An 18,838-nucleotide genomic window follows, 5' to 3' on the forward strand; every position below is an offset into this window, starting at 1 on the left:
GTTGATAAACAAAAAATAAAACAGACTTTACAATTGTCCAATTCTAGTTGGTAACTATCTTCAAGGCTTCGGCTTCCTATTGCGCACAATTTTTAACGTGAAGTTAACAGGAGGATAAGAGAACGCAGAGCAACTTAAGTGCTTGTCAGTTAAGGAGATTTAAGAGTTGTATTGCAATTTAAAGCAAGGAATTGCAGCATTTTGTTGCTTATATTGATGGCAAATGCAACATAAATTTTGATAACAATTGCAATTGTTATTGTTAAATGTATTGTCGATTTTATGGCGCAATTAAATGTTGCTGTTTCCCGTAGCTCGTAAATTACAAGCAGTTGTTTTTCCTTGCCAGAGATCGCAGCTAAATGATAAATGCGTTCAGTCGCGGGGAGACACGCGGCGTATGCGCAACATTTGTCATGCGGCGAGGCGTAAATGAAGTGTCTCCAGGCACCGACAAATCGAATCGCAAAGTGCTTTTGCTTCTTGGACTAAATTTAGCAAAAGCGTCGAGCCGTAATTGAATAATTTTGGAAATAAATCAGCCATTGAGCACCGAAATTCTGAGTGGGATAATGGACACGTGATTGAATTTAAATGCCCGCATAATGGTGGGGAGGGGTGGAGAGTGAGAGGGGAGGATATGTTATCATATAATGCACACTTACAATTTAAATTTCTCATTCCATTTGGGGCTGAGCGTGTGCGGCTTTATGCTGGTCGCCTTGATTAGCTTGGCCGGGACCGGGCCGCCCAGCGAGTCGCGCTGCTCCCGTCGACCGGCCTCGCGCCGCTTAAAGCTCAAACGGAAGCTGTGCTTGCGATGCGGCGGCGAGTCCGTGGCGCTATTATCAAAGCCACCGCTCATGTCCGCCGAAAGGGCGCGCGGCGTCGGCGGCAGCGGCAGCGGCGACACGGGCGGACCGCCGTCCGGCTGTATGCCCAGCATGCAATACGGATCCGAGAAGCCTGCAAAAAAAAACAGAGAAAAACAGAGAGAGAGAGACGGTAAGTGAGAAAATGAGATTCGCTTTGATATAACATTAATGAAAAGCGTGCGACATTAAATGGCAATTAATGACAGCCTGCCTGCAGGCAGCTGCGTGTCAGCTGGCAACAGACGCTGCTGGTCACACCGGGCGTATGATTAACATTTCATTTGCATAAAGTGCTGCTTAATTATTAAGTGCCACTGATTTACACACACACAACGAAAGAGAACGAGAGAGAGAGAGAGAGAGAGAGAGAGTGAGGGAGAGAGAGTGAGGGAGAGAGGGATAGAGGCGAGTGTGACAAGCTTTGCGGCTGCTGAGCAACGGGCAACTTAATGGAGAGATAATAATCGATTAAATGGCTTCAATGGGCTATACGAATTTAATTCAAACTCCGACAGTGCGCATTGCTTCAATGCGTCAATTAGAGACGAGCGCGTGACACGACTGCATGAAATACAGCAGAAAGTTTAGAGATTTGCAACTTCAATACAAATTGAACAAGGAAAAAGAGACGATGAGGACCAGTTTTATTTTGAGGTTTAGATAAGTTTAGGTTAAGATTAAAAGTCTTACATCACAATTTTACAAGAAATTACTTAGAAAAAAATGCTAGAGCTTATAAATAAACAGCCCAGTCTGGACAAAGTTCTGATACTTTCAACTTTTATATTTATTAACATGGTTAAGAGTCGTGTCAGGAAGTTAGACACGGTTCCAACTCTAGCTTGGCATATTAGAAAACTAGTCAACTGCGAGTTGGTGTAATTTTTTTTTTGTGCTATGCTTGAACTGAAATAGTAACGATTGCTGCTAATGAAAACTGAACCTGATGCCAGGCATCAGATCGAACGACTACAGCCAATTGCGGATGGCCAAACAAAAGCGACGGCACTCATCAGCCACGTTTCATTGGCAACGAGTTGGTCTTGTTCTCATTCTTGTAGTTGTTGTTGTTGTTGTTGCTATTGGCAGCAGGAGCCCGCATGCACCCGCAGCCAGGCAGCCAGACGTTAGCCATCAGCAGTACATTTAGCAGATGCCAAAGAGAGAGAAGCGAGACAAAGAGATGGAGAGAGGGGGAATAGAAGATGTTGAGGCTAGCAGCGGGAGCACTCAACGTATTCCTTACACATCCTTGAGCACATTAAAATGCGAAATTGCGTTGCCTTCATCGGCATCGACGGCATCGTTGTCGTTCGGCTGCCGCTGCTCTTGGAGCATAATGAACAAAATGGGTAGCATTAAATTGCAAATTTATTGAACGAGCTGCGGAACAGAGTCGATGACTTGCCATTGGCTCCCGGGTTCCCGAGCTCTCGCAGTGATGGTCCGCCTGGGTCCGCCATGCCAGCTGTAACTGTGACACGGCTGAAACAAGTGGGCGGGCTCCACTCGAGAGTAGCCGACTTGAAGGATACCCATCAACACAAAATGCCACTTGGCTTTAATATATATCTTTTATATCTATCTATATATCTATCTGTCTATCTATTATATCTATCTATCTATACATCTGTCTATCTATCTGTGTATCTATTTAACAATGTATCTATCTGTCCATCTATATATCTCATAAATCATGGCTTTATATCATGAAATGTGATTTCTTTTCATAACTTTTGGATTAACTAGAGAAAGGTTTCCAAAAAGTGAAGCACTTCTATTTGAATCGTACGAGATCTTTATCTAATAAGAGTCGAAGATCAGATCAATTTCTTCAGACAAGCTGCTGCGGTACCTGGACAGGATCCTAGCTGACCTTAACAGCGAGAGGCGTCCTCAAAGGACATTGATAGTCTTTTGTTTGCGCTCAAAGATATGCTCAATAAATCGAAGCTTGCCTATCGATATTTATCGATTTCAGGGCATTGATTTGCCGATTTACACATTACACTTAGTATCCGTAGATAATACATATATTAGACGGACTTGTCATCATTGCTCTAATCCAATCGCAGTTGATTTCCCTGCCTGTCACAAATCTGTGCACAAAATCAGTATACCCAACTGCACTCATATCAATACAATGGGTATTGAGCATAATAAAAATGTGGCAAAAACGTTAAATATGCGAACATGGCGCATATGGCACACAGTTTATTGATGACTCGTTTGGCTTTTTGATGCGCCCAATCATGAACACACACACACACATGCACACACACACACAGGGGCACACACACGCACTCAGAAAATAAACACACACGCACACAAAATTCATAATGCAATTATTGAAGCAGCCGCAATTCAATTTGCAAACTAAAAATATTTATGCAGCACACAGAAATTGACAGATTGTTGTGTTAAGGGCGGGCAAAGGGGGTGTTGTAAGGCGGCGGGGGAGAGGGGGAGGGGTTGTTGGTTCAACCGTGTGCTTACCATTGGCATCCTTTGCTTCGAGACCATCAGCCTCAATGACGACCGCAGAGAGGACGATTATCTTTGGTTTATCCTCGGCGGAGGCGTGCAGCAGGCGATAATGACGATCCGGATTGACACCAAAGGCGCGCTGTGCATGCAGATACATTTCGTCCTTGTAATGTGCAAACTGTACAAAGAGAGAGAGAGAAAGCGAGAGAGAGAGAGAGCAGGTTAGTTATATGTAGACACATGGCAGCCAAATATTGCGCATACGCCGCGTGCGGCGGCAATTTCATTTCATTTCATTTAATTATTTTGTCATTTATTTGTAAATATTTTGCGACAAATTTGTAATATCAACAACAAAGAGAAGAAGAACAAGAATATTAATTTGCATATTTTTGTCGCAAAAGCAACGATATTTTAATACCCTGTACGCGTTAAGGGTGTTTATGAGCTTGTCAACGGACTTCTGTTTGTCTTTCTTCTAGTTTTGAAAATGTTGCCAAAAAGGGGTACAAAAATATATCCTGCAAAGGAAAACGATAATATACCCTTCCAATTAAAATCGATAAATATCGATTTGAAACCTATTTTTAAAATTACGCAGCATTTCGCTTAACATAAACATATCCAACATTTTATTTTGTATATTTTCTACACTGCAACTAAAGTCATAAGACATTTTGAAAGCATGTGCACCCTACTTATACCCTGTAAATGCTATAACGATGCACATATCATTTTTATTCGTTCGTGCATTCGTGAGAGAAGAAGAAGCACAGCCGCTTTACTAAACAACAATCGGCACATATTTTTAACAGGGTATCTCCTGGCTGATCTAGTAGTCAAGCACTCTTGCCTGTTTTTTATTGGCTTCCGTTTGTTTTTTGTTTTTCTGTTTGCTTTGCGCGCGACCCCATATCAAACAATTTTTCTTTTTGTTTTTTTTTTTTTTTCGCCCTGCTTATTTTCTTTTATATTCTCTGATATTTTTGCATATTGATTTATCCTGTCGAATTTATTAGCTCCCCGTCTGACTTGCTGATTTGCACACGCTTCGAATGGCGCTTTCATCACCTCCTGCCCCTGCACCCGCGCCCGCCCGCGCTCTGCCTGGTTCTGTTTGTTTTTTTTTTTTTTGGCTATGCTGAGGCATTCTTTTAATTTGATTGCTTTGACTGCAGTCGCCTTGGCAGCGTCCATCTAAATTATTAAGAATATTCTTTTAAGAGCAATCAAACTCCCTTCAAGCCCCCCTTCGGCCAGCCCACGCGCTGCTCCATTCACTTGTCGACTAGCCAAAATCTAAGAATCATTTGTTGGTCTTATTTGTGCTCATCTTAACAAATAAAAACAACTGCAAATGCTTTGATTGAGGTCACTTTGCAAATACCCTGTAGTTAATTGTGAAATATATGAAATTATTTTTTTAATTAGCCTTTTAGATATTTTGCTATTCAAATATATATTATGGGCTACCGGAAACTAAATACCCTACATAGCTATATAAAATACATATACAATTATATTATGAGTACTTTTTGAGTAGTTTTTTAATTTGATTAACTTGTCAAACAAAATAAGCCTAGGCTAAAGCGTAGGGTATTTGAGTATCTCACATGCCTTCTGCTGTGCTTTAGAAAAGTAAATGAAGCCCTCTTTATGCTGCAACTATCTTTGAGTACTTTTAGATATTAGAATATTTAAATTCCAAAAAAACACTTCATATGCACTTCGTACAAGAGACTGCAGACCCACTATGAGGGGGGAAGGAGAGTGGATGTATTTGAAACAAAACTACATACCACATTATAAATACCACACACAGCTGTACAAAATGGTGTCCATAATATATTTTGAGTACTTTTTGAGTAGTTTCTTAAATTTATTAAACTGTCAAACAACACAAGCGTAGGGTATTCAAGTACCTAACATACCTTTTGCAGTGCTTTAGAAAAGCAAACGAATGCTCAGTTCAGCTTCTGAAGCACTCTCCATGTTGCAACTATCTTTGAGTACTTTTAGTAGCAAATATTAGAATATTTAAATTCCAAAAAACACTTCATATGCATGTGACATACAAGAGACTGTATACGCCCTTAAAAGGGGAAGGGGAGTGAATGTAATTGGAATAAAAATACATGGAAATTACGGTTAACTTTTTGAAGTATTCTGTATTATGCTTTGAATACTTTTGAGTAGTTTTCTGTTGCGAATAATTTTAAATGTATTTAATATATGTAATTTGAGTGGTGCTCTTGGACGATATATGCAAAGGTTAAAGGTGAAAACTGTTAATTTCTAAGAACTTATCTGGCAAGTGCAGACCGAAGTTTTAGTCCGTGAAACGTATTGAAAAGTTTTTTAGACACATTTTCTTTTTTGGCCAATAAAAACTTTCTAAGACCAAAAGTTTGCATTAAGTATAAGCTTACTAGTTTTAAGAAAACTCAATTCTCGGAACGTTTCTATTGTCGGAATTTCTATTAAAGCTTTGCTCGGGAAGCGTGGAAATTTTCAAGCGTAGTTCGACATTTGGTAAAGTCATGCTACGTATTGTCGGAGCATTATCGTAGCATATATTTATTTAACCATTAGTTAGCATTAAAATCATTAACCCAGTTGCAGCAGCTGCCTGTTATGCGACACACACACACATTTATTTGTAATTATTTTCCATTAAATGGAAAAAGTGTTCGCGGCTTGGTTGGGAAATGCCGCCCCGCTGTGCTGTTGCGGCGCAAATAAGTTTAGTGACTCGGGCCGGGCTTGGGCTCGAGTTGAGGCCCCGCGAGACTTGTCCAGCTTCAGCTCAATCACAGCAGGACTTTAACGTTATTTTCCTGCTGAAAGTTTTATTACGCTGCCATAACCTAACGCCGCCCCCGCAACAGAATGAACTAAGTTTTGCAGCCCCTCCCCTACCCTTTTTAGTCGCTTTCTGCTCTCCTAGGTACAGTCAGCTTCAAGTTTCATTAGTTGTGCAATTTTCTCATTGTTAAATTAAAAACGATAATTGAAAAATGTTGGCCGGCTTGGCCATATTTCCACCAACCCCTACTTCTGCCAGCCAAGTTGTGAGAATATTGGAAAATTACTTACAAAACGGCAATCGAAATGAAAGTCTAGTTCAACTTTTTATACTCTGAACAAACGATGGGAAATGTGCAAAAGGGGTACCATGTTTTTCGTGCAGCTTTATGTGACAGTCAGCAGGAAACATCTAAGATGCCATACAGGTTATATTGCTGATTAGAGCGACGAGATGAGTCGATTTGAATAGTCTGTCTGTTTTGTACGTATTTTTGCGCTGAGATCGGACAATAAATGCCGATTTTTTTCATACAAGCATTGCCCCTAGCCCTAAACTGAGATTCGCTCTGCATTTAAGGGTATCTTTCAGTCGAGCATTTGCGATAAGGGTACTCTTACTTTCTTTTTTGCGCATAGAAACATTTTTATAATTGAATTTTGTGAGCACAGAATAGGTAAAAGGGGAAAGCATTACCGCTCCCCCACCAACCACCAGATACCATTTAGAGGCTCAAACACTTTGGCCTTGTGGCATTAATCATTTAAATTGCCCAACATTTTGGCCTAAATGTCTGTGATTAACTAACGGTACGGTAAGGGTTCAATCATCTATCATCTAGCTAACCGCTCGTTAATTTCACTGGCTAAAATATATTCTGTGCTATTTGCATAGGTTTTCAGCTCAATCAAAAATTCATAGAAAGTTTGAGGCTCTTCATTTGTTTGAGTAGTTTATCTTCTTCTTTTTTTTTTGTTGTTGGCTCTTGCACTCACCTGTCCGCCGGGCGCTGGTGCGCCCACCGTATTGGCAATGGTATGCAGGACCTCGACATAGAGCTTCTCCTTATCGTCGTGTCGGTCAATGGACTCCTCGGGCGCTGGCGGATCACGTTCATTTTCGGGATTAGCCTCGGCACGTGATTCGGCCGCACGCGTTGCCGACATGCGACGATTTTCCCGCTTCCAGCCGAGCGATGTAAAGTTCTCAAAATACGACCCATCCGTTTCCTGTACCCTGTGTGTGTGTGTATGAAAAGAGTGTGGGCGAGAGAGTTAGGCTTGGATTGGGTTTCATGTGAGTGCACTTGATGTGCTATCAAAGTATTTTCGCATATTGAATCGCCGGCCGTGTCAGCCAGCTCCAGCTCTAATTGGTACTGTCAATATGCTCGACATAAGTATTAAGTATTCCATTTGCATAGCGCGCGGCATGCTTGTCAGACCTATTTCAAACATTGATAAGGGTCGACATTTGGCCATATGCTTGTTGCTTCTACTGTCTTCTGTCGCTAATTGTATACAAATATATATATATACACAGGCCCCAGCAGGTATATATATATACATGTTTGCGAGTTAGTTTTCATATTAATCATACGCCCGGTGCGCCTGTTAACAGATTTTTAACTCAGTCAAGGGTTGAAGTGGATGATGATGATGATGCTGATGAGCTTGTTGATGATGATGTGCCTAATCATTTGATTTGCATGACAAACACACGCACACCCGCACACACACACACACACACCCACATACACACACCTACACCCACATCGATATACTCAGCAGCTGTGTCTTTAAATTGAGCTACAAAACTTTTCACACTCAGCACAAAATGGGCAGCGGCTAAGCGCCTAAGCGGCTTAACTTTGTTGCCAGCATTTTGAGTATTTTTTACGTTTATGATGCGGCACCGAGAATCAAGTTAGACTTGACTCGCAGATACCCTGTGCTTGTAAAATCTGAGTGAGCTAAGTAGAATAGCTAGTTGATTATTCGAAGCACGGAAAAAATGATCGAAAATCGAAAAAATGTTTATTTGACAAGGTACTCGAAAAACTAGATGGAAAACTTAATGTCTCTAAGTTCGAAGCCCACAAATGTTGAATATTCAGACAGACAGATGGAGAAGGCATTACTGATAAGACTTGATTAAGACTTCATTTGTTTAAAGGAATCGAAGATAGCTGCTGCTACATAGCATCTACACAGCTTTATTAAACCCTTTTTTTTAACTTGATTACAGGGTATGCTAAAAAATTATAAACTGTGCTGTAAAATTTCATTTTCGGCAGGATCGAAAAAAATGTGTTGACCAACACTTTTTGTTGACGCTTTTATTTTTTTTTTATATTTATTTGCGCGCGGCGAAAATCTGCGCCGCAAATGCGAAGCAGGGCGGGGCTTGAGGAGTGCGGACTTTGACTTACAGTGCATTGTTTGCAAGTTTTATTTTTTATGGCGTTTTTTTTTTTTCTGCAATAAAAATTTAATTTTAAACTTTCTGGCGCAGTTGTTTCGTTTGCTTTGTGATTTTGTCAACGAGCTCTCAATTTCAGCTTAAAGTTCTTGGCGTATTCTTTGCGAAAGTCTCCTCTTAACTTTGCCCTGATTCCGGCACTTTGTATTCTTTTCCCGGCTAGTTTCTTGTCGCTGTTATTATTTATTTATTTTGGTATTTATTCTGTCGCAAAAATATTTTCGTGCAGTGTTGGTAAACAGTTGCTGAACTTTGCCTTAGCTTAACAAATATTCATGATTTTGTGTGTGTGTGTGTGTGTGTTGATTTTTTTGTCATTTTAATTTTTTCATATCTTTTGTTTCAATTTCCTGGCACACAAAATAAATGACAATTTAATGAGCGTATGAAATTGTTGTTTACATTCTGCGGCATTTAATTAATCTACACATTTTCGCGTATTTGTTTACGATTCATAATGAATTATTTGTATTTACCTTCAATAATTGAATGTTAATGCATGCGCGGTGCGCGCTAATTGCAACTTTTTGACAAATAAATTTTGTGCGCTTTATGCAGATAATTAATTTATATTTAACAAGTAAGAAGTTCTAGTCGGGAGCTCCCGACTAGGGGATACCCTGAACCCTCTTCTTCCAACATCAAATGCATATATATATTCTATTTTAAAAGGTGACTCTAGCTCTTATTATTTACCAAAATTGCCCAAAAAACAGGATATCGATATCGATTTTTATCGGAAACAAACTCGATCTGCGCGGGAGCTAGGAGCATCTACATCTAAAATTTCAAGTCTCTAGCTCATATAGGTTCTGAGATCCTTGCGTTCATACATACGGACGGACGGACGGACGGACGGACGGACGGACAGACAGACGGACAGCCAGATCGGCTATTGATGCTGATCAAGTATATATATACTTTATGTGGTCGGAGATGTTTCCTTCTGACTGTTACATATATTTGGATTTTGCACAAATACAATATACCCTTAAACCCATTTTTAATGGGTACAGGGTATAAAAATATTGTCATTGGATTTGCGTGCAGTAAGTGATTTCTGGTGTTCAGTTGCAAATATGTTTAAAGTTGAACAGCACAAATAATTGCATTGGTATTTTACAAACATTACAAAGCAATAAATTGCAACCAGGCAAAGGTTGCTGATTTTAATTATATTTAAATGAGAGCCCTTCTCGGCGCTTCTCATGCCGGCAAGCGTGTTGCAACTTGGTGTGTCTTTAAGCAACACCTAGTTAAATCTCATTTCATGCCTAATTAAATGTTACCTCAAGACCAAACTCTCATTATGCGCACATTTTCAGGCTAAGTTGCAGCCGCATTATGCTAAGCAGACGCTGGCTTTGAGGCCAGCCAGGCTGCAGCATGTTGCAACCTTGCTTGTAAGCTGCCAAGCTCACCCCCTCACATCCTGTCCTCCTTCAGCCCTAATGCTGCAAAGATATCGCCTTATCTGTGTCTTCTGTATGACTGTGTGCGTGCGCAAGTTGGGCTAAAAGTTTGAGCTGCTCAAAAGGTTGGGCCCGCATTTGAAACTGCCAATGTTGCATAGACTTAGGCGCCAGGGCCAAAGTTTCTTTTGGGAATTACAGCGCACAGTGCTGGTAAAAACATAAAAAAGAGGAAAAGGAAGCAACGCCCACACAAGGACAAAACTTTTGTAATTACATAATTATGAAGGTCGGACTTGAAAGTTATAGAGCATTTGAGAACAAACGTAAAAACACAAAACAGCAATTGAAGTACATTAATTAATTGGTAAATAATTCATTTTATTTCTGTGCAAATGCTGAATGGACTTGCCCGGCTGCCAGGCTTCAGGAACCTTCATAATTTATGTACAAAATCCCAACAAAGAAGCTCATTAGGAGCAGACATCATTTAATTTATGCATTGCTGCTTTAAATGCATAAACATATTTCTGTCTAGTTAATTATGAAGAGCACACGTGCTGCCGGGATGGTTCAAGGTATTTTCATAAATAAAAAAATTAATATTTCATTTGCGGCTTTTTTGCACATCATCAACTATGCATTAGGGTTATTCCACCCACCCACACACACTCCCGTCAACACTTACCCAGAATTCGAGCGCGGATCGACCTCGGGCCAACTGAGGCGTCGCTTGCAAAATGCCAACGGTGGTCGCGGCGGCGGATCCGGCTGATGCAGTGGCGAGTTCCGGCTACGGAATGAACCGGTGCGCGGCGGAGCCAAACACTCCAGGGCACGCGATTGACGACGCGAATTGATGGGCGTGCTCCCAGCGGATGAACAGTTGCCTCCCGCACCGCTGCTGCCCTTGGGATAGCCTGTGCAGAGAGAGAGGTATGTATATATAAGATATATATATATAAAATATAGTTTTTTATGTACGATTTGTAATGTGTTTAACTACCTCACTTTTTGCGTACCTTCTCAAAAAGTGTTGGTATCAAAAGGGACTAAATTGAATCACTCTTGAGCAAAATATGCAAAACTTTGCAGTCAAACCAAAAGAGTTAAGCTTAAAGTGTTTAATACTAATGCTAATTCTTTTCACGGAAAATAGAATTTCTTAGTAGAAAGTAAATATAAGAGGCAACTACATTTGTTGTACACCTAAATATTGAGGCAGGTAAAGACATTTCAATGCACTTAAATAACAAAACGAGCTCATTATTCTATAGATAAAATGTACTATGTCGTATTCAACATAAAAACCTAGAACATTCGACCCAAGTCCAATTTCCCTTCCATTTCTATAGTTGCTATATGATATGGTATATGATATAGAACGTAAATATTATGGGTGGTAAATAAAGCTATGGTCTGAAGGCCCTTCTAATCCTAGTAAGAAACCTTCAGTGTGAACATCAGTTAGATTCATCAAAAGTCTGCATTCCAAATATGATTAAACTAGCTCTATAATTTACGTATTTATAGTTTGATTCGTCCTACAACACACCCAGTTGTCGCTGCCGCATAATCTCAATTCAAACATTACCTAATGCGGATATACACGATTATATATTCCATACATCAAGTCTCTGATTTTCATATCAACATTGGCCACAATGAAACAAAAAGGTGCGAAACGTAGCTTGCAGAGAAAGTCTCGATTTGTTGCACAGTGTTAGCCAAGCAATATTTAGATTTTACCTTGAGTTTTAAGCCTTGAAGCTTAGGATAAATAAAATTGAAAGACAAATTACGTTTTCATGTTTGTTTTCTGTATCATTTGCACTTGCCTCTAACACACGCTACGCTACAATTTTTTATGCCCGAGCCTGAGAACTCGTGCAATTGTGAGAGACAACTAGACGCTCGTAACTTCAAATACAATGGGGAGTACTTAGCAATGAGGCGAATGTTTATGGATTAGGGGTAGCCGGGCCAGGAGATGTGTTGCAGTTTAGAGCGGGCAACAGGCGGCAAACGGGCAGGAAGGAAAACGGAAGGAAACAAGCCAGTCGACCAGTCGACCAGCCCGTCCGTCCGTCGGCCAAGCCCCAGTCAAGTCAATGCGATGCGGTCAATGCGGCACTGACTAGTTGGTTGGGCGTGGGAGGCGGGTTTGGGGGGTGTGGAATGTGGCCAAACGTTGTTCAGGGCAACATAACCGCAACCTTGACATGCATCTGTGTGGCTGCTGCTGTTGCTGCTGCTAGTCCAGCTGCTAGTCCTGCCAGCGACAAGGACAATGGGAAAACAGCTGCAGACTCAACGTGAATGTTGCTGTTCCCACTCGTCTAACCTCCCACTTTGTCTAACCATTGCTGCGGCTTCGCCACGAAGGCTTTCTGGACTTCAGACTAACTCCTGCTGCTGCCTCCTGCTGGCTGCTGCTTATGCAAAAGCCCCAAACAACACATATACATATATATAATGTATGCTTGGCGCAAAGCGTAAAGTCAAAGTTGGCCAAAAAACCGAAACCCACACACAGGCGCTGAGAAATAGAAAAAGCCACACACACAAACACACACACACACACACTCGTACACACATGCAAATACATTCGCAGGCAACAACTGCGCTTACACGTTGGCGGTTTTTTTAGATGCCACGCCTGCTGCCAGCCTCTTGATGCCGAGTGCTGCCAGCTTAGCTTGTTTAACGATAAAAGTAGCTACTTATGGTCAGAGGAGGGAGAGGCGGGATAAGAAAGTATATGCATGGATATTCACAATCTGAATGATGGGCTTAGTCGTTTTATCCTATTTCTTTCGGCCTTCTTTTCTTTTGTGTCGATCTCGGAAACTGCAAAAGCTTAAGAATTGTAATTAGAAATATATATCCATGAATAGCACACGCAAAACGAACCTATCCACTTTGTATATATACTATATATAGAGATATATAGATATGGACACGAACTTATCCACTTTGTATATATACTATATATAGAGATATATAGATATGGACATGTCTTCGCATTTATATATATTAGTAGATATCGAAATCGTTATTCTGTTTTCTTGAGCACATCTCAGAGCTTAAAAGAGCGAGAGATTAATACATTTGGAATGTTAACTTTCGACAACAAATATTTCCCTTTTCCGTAAACTTAAACTCTTTCTGCAAAATTACAAAGACGAACTCTTTTATAGAGCTACACTCCTCCTTACGTATGCACACACTTTTGTATGCGCTGTTTAGGCTTTGAAAGTTTCATAGAGATCGGACTATACAGATCGAAGTTAATCTAGAGTGCATTTCCCAATCATAGCATACCGAAAAGGGAAGAAGCAGCGCAGTCGCAGCATCTGTATGTATGTTTGTGTGTGTGTCTATGTATGAAAGGAAACTAAAATGTCTCTAACGTTAGCTTGGAGCATGGAGCTCAACAGGGTATCTCCTAGTCGGGCACTCCCGGAAAGACCTTCTGCGACCGACAAGAACTTGTGATATCCACTTCTTGTCCTCCTCAACTCTTTTGAATACTTTCTCTCTCTCTCTAACAACTCTTTTTTTTTTCAAAATAAATTGTAGCTTTTTTATAGCCACTTTTCCTACTGAACCTAGCTGTTTTCAAGCTACTCTAGCCCTGCTGACTGCTCAGTTGTCGTTGTCGTCGTTATCATGTGACCAAAAGCCACTCGTTCGTGGCGCGTGCAACAAGATAAGCCAATTTCAATTTGATTCAAATGCTGTAGACGTTTGTAAATCAAAAGCCAAGCACAAGCCGAGCAACAGAACTTGCAACAGAACAGCGCAGCAGCGGTTTTTGTGGCAGCCAATGCGGCATCCGCTGCGCTGTTGGTTGACTTTGCAACCAGCGCCAACAACAACAACGACCATATTTAGCTTTCAATTTGGCTGGAGGCGAACGAGTTCTGGCAGCCGAAAAGAAGCTACAACTGGAGCCCAAAAGGAGCTCATATGCATGTTGATTGCCTTGGCTGGGATCCGAGCATAGTTTTGTCTCTGTTGCAGTTCTTGTTGCGGATTTGTTTGTGCTTATCCCCAAGACTTTACACCGAAAAAAAAACAGAAGGAGAAAACTTTGCGTCACATTCGGCGCACTCGTTGAAATTTTCTGGTTACATTTGCTTAGCGATTGGAAAACATGACGCCCGGATAAATTCAATAAACTTTTCCCATTTGCTGTTTGCATTTTTGCGGCTTGCCGGAATAAAAACTATCGATTACGCATTGATTCTTGTTTCTGGTTTTATGTTTGCCAATATTTTTTTTTTTTGTCTTTTTGTTTATTTATGGCTTTTGTGCAGCAGCAACAGCAGCAGCTGCTGCGACATTTGCATTTTAGAATCTGCACCACATGGCGTATGTGTAATGCGAAATTGAACAAATATTCCATGGAAAATTTTGTTATGTAACTGAAAACTTTTGTTAATATTAACAATAAATGGACAAACAGAGATCTATCGTATGACAGCACATATTTAAATGCGTTTAGAATTAAACAGAAAATTCACATTTGAATAGAGTTCGGTTTCCATTCAAATTTATATTGCAAAAAGTTCATTTTATGTAAATTTATGTGTTGCATTTAATAGAAACTAGTTTTATGAATTTAAAGCATTATTTAAGGCAAAAGTAATAAAGGGTTTATATGTGCAGCAGCCGGTGAAACTCATATTTTGAATTTCACTTGCAAATTCAATTCACGCAAACGAGTGGAAATTTTGTATACGCGGACCCAAGTCGCTGTCATAAAAAAACATGAAAATCTGAAGATTAACATCAACTAAACTAATTCAAATCAATTGCACTCCCTTTCACTGTCACTTCCTCACACCTAATACTCATTTGAAGGAATTCCACAGATATGTGCGGAAATGTCACACTTAAATGTGGGAAAATTTAATTGGCACAGAGTCAAGTTGATGTTAATCTAAATAATTATATTCTTAAGTTTATCATAAGCCAATCTCAGCCAAACCTCATATTGAAACTACTTTGACGCCTTAAAACAATATATTATTCGTGATTTTGTTTTCACTTTTCAATTAAATTCACAAACATGCGTGAAAATTACTACAATATATCATGAAAATCTAAATTCGAGCTGCTCACATTTTCATAAAAGAGCAAATTATGTATCTAGTATATAGCTTCACGTTTCGACCTGGACTTTGGTAAAAAACTAACTTATCTTTTTCAAATGAATTTCACGAACATGCGTGAAAATTACATATTTTAAAGTATGAATCATGAAAATCTAAAGTCAAGCTGTTTATGTTTTTCATGAACATCCTAAGTCAAGCCAAACTAGAACAAAAATATATATCTACCTAGTCTTATGTTTAGCTGTCAATTATTTCGACACACAAAACATACATACACAAACGACAACATAAATTTAATGAAAGTACAGTTTCGCATTTGCAAAGTATGCTATAAATGTGCATGTGAAATAATAATGGAATAAAAAACATGATAATGTATCTATCTTAATGGACTTCTGGTTTTTGCGCTTTATCAAAAATTAATTACATTTTATAGCCTTGTGGAGGGCATTATAAATTTGTCACAAACGACGACGAGACGACTTCAAACCCACATAGTATCTATACTTCTGATAAGTATCTAAATATGAGTTGATGTTCTCCTAACATTTATTCAAAATCACAACAAACCCGACTACTATATCGTACAGTTTCCCCAGCTTTTCTATATAAACTCCTTTTTAAGGGTATTTAGTCTTCGGCTTGTTGCGTGACTTGCCTTAGTTTTTGCTTATTTTTGTTTCCACTTAGGAAGCATTCGCAACAATATTATTTTGTCTGAGCATACATCAAATGAAAAAATACGTATATTTAGTTTGTCATGGATTTTCATTAATCTTGACACACTTAGGCGCCCACATAGAGAGCGAGAGGGGGACAGGGGACGGGGGCAGTCGCTTTTTGGGGAGCAGGACATTTATCACTTGAATGAAAGATGGAACTCACCTAGTAATGGATTAGTGGCATTCGGATTGCCAATGACAACGCCGCCGGCGGGATAATTGCCGCCGGCAACGTTTGAGGTGACGCCCGCGTTGGGCTGTGTGGGCGGGCCATAAGGGCTGCCGCCGCCGCCCAGACAACTGCCAATGCTCGTCTGTTGCTGCAGCGGCGGATGCTGCAGCTGCTGCTGCTGTTGATGCTGTTGCTGATGGTTCAGCTGCTGTTGCTGCTGTGAGAGCAACTGTTGCTGTGGACTCAAGGCGCCGCCTGCTGCAGCCGCGCTGCCTGCCAGGCCGCCTGTCTGCTGCTCGCTAGACTCCTGACGGGACAGCGAGAAGCGGCGATTGCCGAGGCCCAAGCTGGATATGCCACTTGTTACATATTGTTGCATGGAGCTGAGGAAACTCATGGCGGCATTTGCTGTGCTAACGCTTTAGTCTGGTTATTGTTGTTGTTGTTGCTGTTGTTGTTGTTGTTGCTGTCGCTTAATTGGCTTAAATCGCTGTCGTTGGCCCCAGTTTGTTGTGGTTCTTGTTGTTGTTGATATTGTGAAATTAATCACTTGGAAACTTGGCGCATACAAAGCTCGGGGGATTTGCTTTCAAATTCGTTATGTTTTCTAATTATAAAATGTGCGTCTCCAGCTCCGGCAGCTCCTTCTGCTTCTTCTGCTCCTTTAATTGCTTCAATAGGATCCGAACCAGACCAATTTCTGTAAGCAGAAGCAGACATATTTTTTTATGATTATTAAGGGCTTGCCTTAGATTTGTGCTCTTGTTATTTTTGGTTTTAATTGAAATTTTTGGCCAAGGCTTAAATCGATGCCAGGCATAAATGAGTGTATGTATGTATATATAGAAATGTTAAATATGTTTTACCTGAGCTCAAGATTACAACCAATTAGCTAACACACACACACAGGCACACACACCCAGACACACTCACACACACACACACAGACAGGCACGACTTAACTGTATTTAAATTTATTTCACAATTCTTAAAGCCCTTGCGCCCCTCTGGCTATTTGTGTAGCATTTATTTTCATTTGGCTTAAATTGTAAATTTAAATTTCAAATCTGTTTCACCTGAGCTGTAGTTAAGCTCGCAGACAATTTGTTTTTTTTTTACGCCTGCAGGCTAATCTGGCGATATACAAGAGGCAAAATCATGAAAAGCTTTAAAGCCTTTTTTTTATAAATTTATCTTAAATAAGCATTTATCCTGAATTTAAATTATACTCAAATTTGACTTTAAATAAAGCAAAATCAAGAAACAAGCTTATAGCTTGTATATAGCATTATAGATCAGCATCAACAGTCGAGTTGATATAACCGTCACTTTGTCTGTCTTTCTCTGTTTCTATCATCTTGAAACTTTGCACAGGTCCATCTTTCTGTTGTAGAAAGTACATATTACGAAGCTGGCCAGGTTGGACCTCTATATTATATAGCTGACATTGGAGCAATAGGAAAAGTAGTAAGGAATCTTTTTTTGTTTCTTAGGATATCTTGATCAAATTAGGCATTGACTAGTTTCTCTATGTACCTTCTATATATGCAAAATCTTACGACATCGTACGGCTAAATCGTATAGCTTTTTATAGAAACCCCGTCGGAAATTAAGTTCTTGATATCTTGATATCTTAACTATTTAAGGTATGCTGCTTATAAGTATATATGCCAAATCAAACCAAGGTCGCTTTATAATACTCTATAGCTCTACTGAGTTTAAGCTTAGCATTTTCGCGCTTCACTCTGTTTATATATCTGCAAGGTCGTCAGCCAAGTGTCTGAAAGTGTATTAAATATTCGTTGTGCCAAAGATATCAGTGCTATCTCGTAGGCTAGTTAGCTGAGCCCTAGCAGACATTCTCAATGTCAGCTGCAAAGCTTCGCTATTTCTAACAATCATGCGATGGCTCGCAATTCGTTTGTGTAAAATTTTGTAGCATACCTTTTGGCGCGCAGCTAAATTAATTTGTTACATTTTTGAAGGCTGCAACCCCAATTGCTGGCAAGCTTATTTGCGTCTGATTGAGTTATTGGCCTGTTGTTTGTGTTGACTCATTGCCAGCTGTTTGTGCAAGCAAGTGCAGCTGAACGTTGATTTCAAATATCGATTGATATATATATCTATTTTTTCTCACTCTCTCTCTCGTTGTTTTCTTTCGGCATCACTGTTAATTAATTTTGCTTTGATTGACAAGCTGAAGTGGGAGGAGCAGGAAAATGGAACCGATTTGGGGCAGAGGAACGGTAACAGGACCTGTTCTATCTGTTATCCAGCTATTTAGAGGTTTGCCGTAATTAACGTTTAATCAGCTGAGCTCAGTGAAGCAGTCTGCGGCTCTTGGCTAATGCGTCTAATCGATCTGCATGAGTAATTGGCTCAGAGCCGAGCGAGCACCTTGCCGTTCGATTCTCCGGCTTTTTTTTTTTTTGGTCATTCGCCTGGGCCATAAATTAAGGCCAGCAGCTGCGACAGGCGCAACACTAATCGCAATTATTGTTGTTTGGCATTAATAAATGCAACACAAAGCGCTAATTAGTTAATTAATTGTCCACAACTGGACACAACGCAAATCGAACGCATTTTCGTAAGGCTCAATGTACACGAAACGTGCCTGGATTTGCTTTTGCGTCAAATATATAAGCATTATCGCCTTTAATAGATAATGAGCACTGCGTAAATTTAATTTAAATTAAATAGATATAACGATTATGTGGAAATTTTAATAAAATTATATTAATTCTATTAGGATATAATTCA

At 40.0% G+C, this 18,838-nt stretch overlaps 1 protein-coding gene across 1 annotated transcript in view; it reads right to left on the minus strand.

The window, feature by feature from the left end:
• Nucleotides 1-18,838, minus strand: part of LOC115762634 (BAI1-associated protein 3) — a 52,119-nt gene that overhangs the window by 17,065 nt on the left and 16,216 nt on the right. Inside the window, exons 2-6 of the mRNA XM_030704938.1 lie at nucleotides 16,070-16,778; nucleotides 10,750-10,981; nucleotides 7,164-7,404; nucleotides 3,372-3,540; nucleotides 666-966 (exon numbers count right to left, since the gene is read on the minus strand). Coding sequence (XP_030560798.1) covers nucleotides 666-966; nucleotides 3,372-3,540; nucleotides 7,164-7,404; nucleotides 10,750-10,981; nucleotides 16,070-16,475 — 1,349 coding nt within the window. The 5' untranslated portion in view covers nucleotides 16,476-16,778. The remainder of the gene's footprint in view (nucleotides 1-665; nucleotides 967-3,371; nucleotides 3,541-7,163; nucleotides 7,405-10,749; nucleotides 10,982-16,069; nucleotides 16,779-18,838) is intronic.

Source organism: Drosophila novamexicana, unplaced genomic scaffold, assembly GCF_003285875.2.
Source record: "Drosophila novamexicana strain 15010-1031.04,08,12 unplaced genomic scaffold, DnovRS2.1 tig00000644-arrow-pilon, whole genome shotgun sequence".
NCBI lineage: Eukaryota > Metazoa > Arthropoda > Insecta > Diptera > Drosophilidae > Drosophila > Drosophila novamexicana.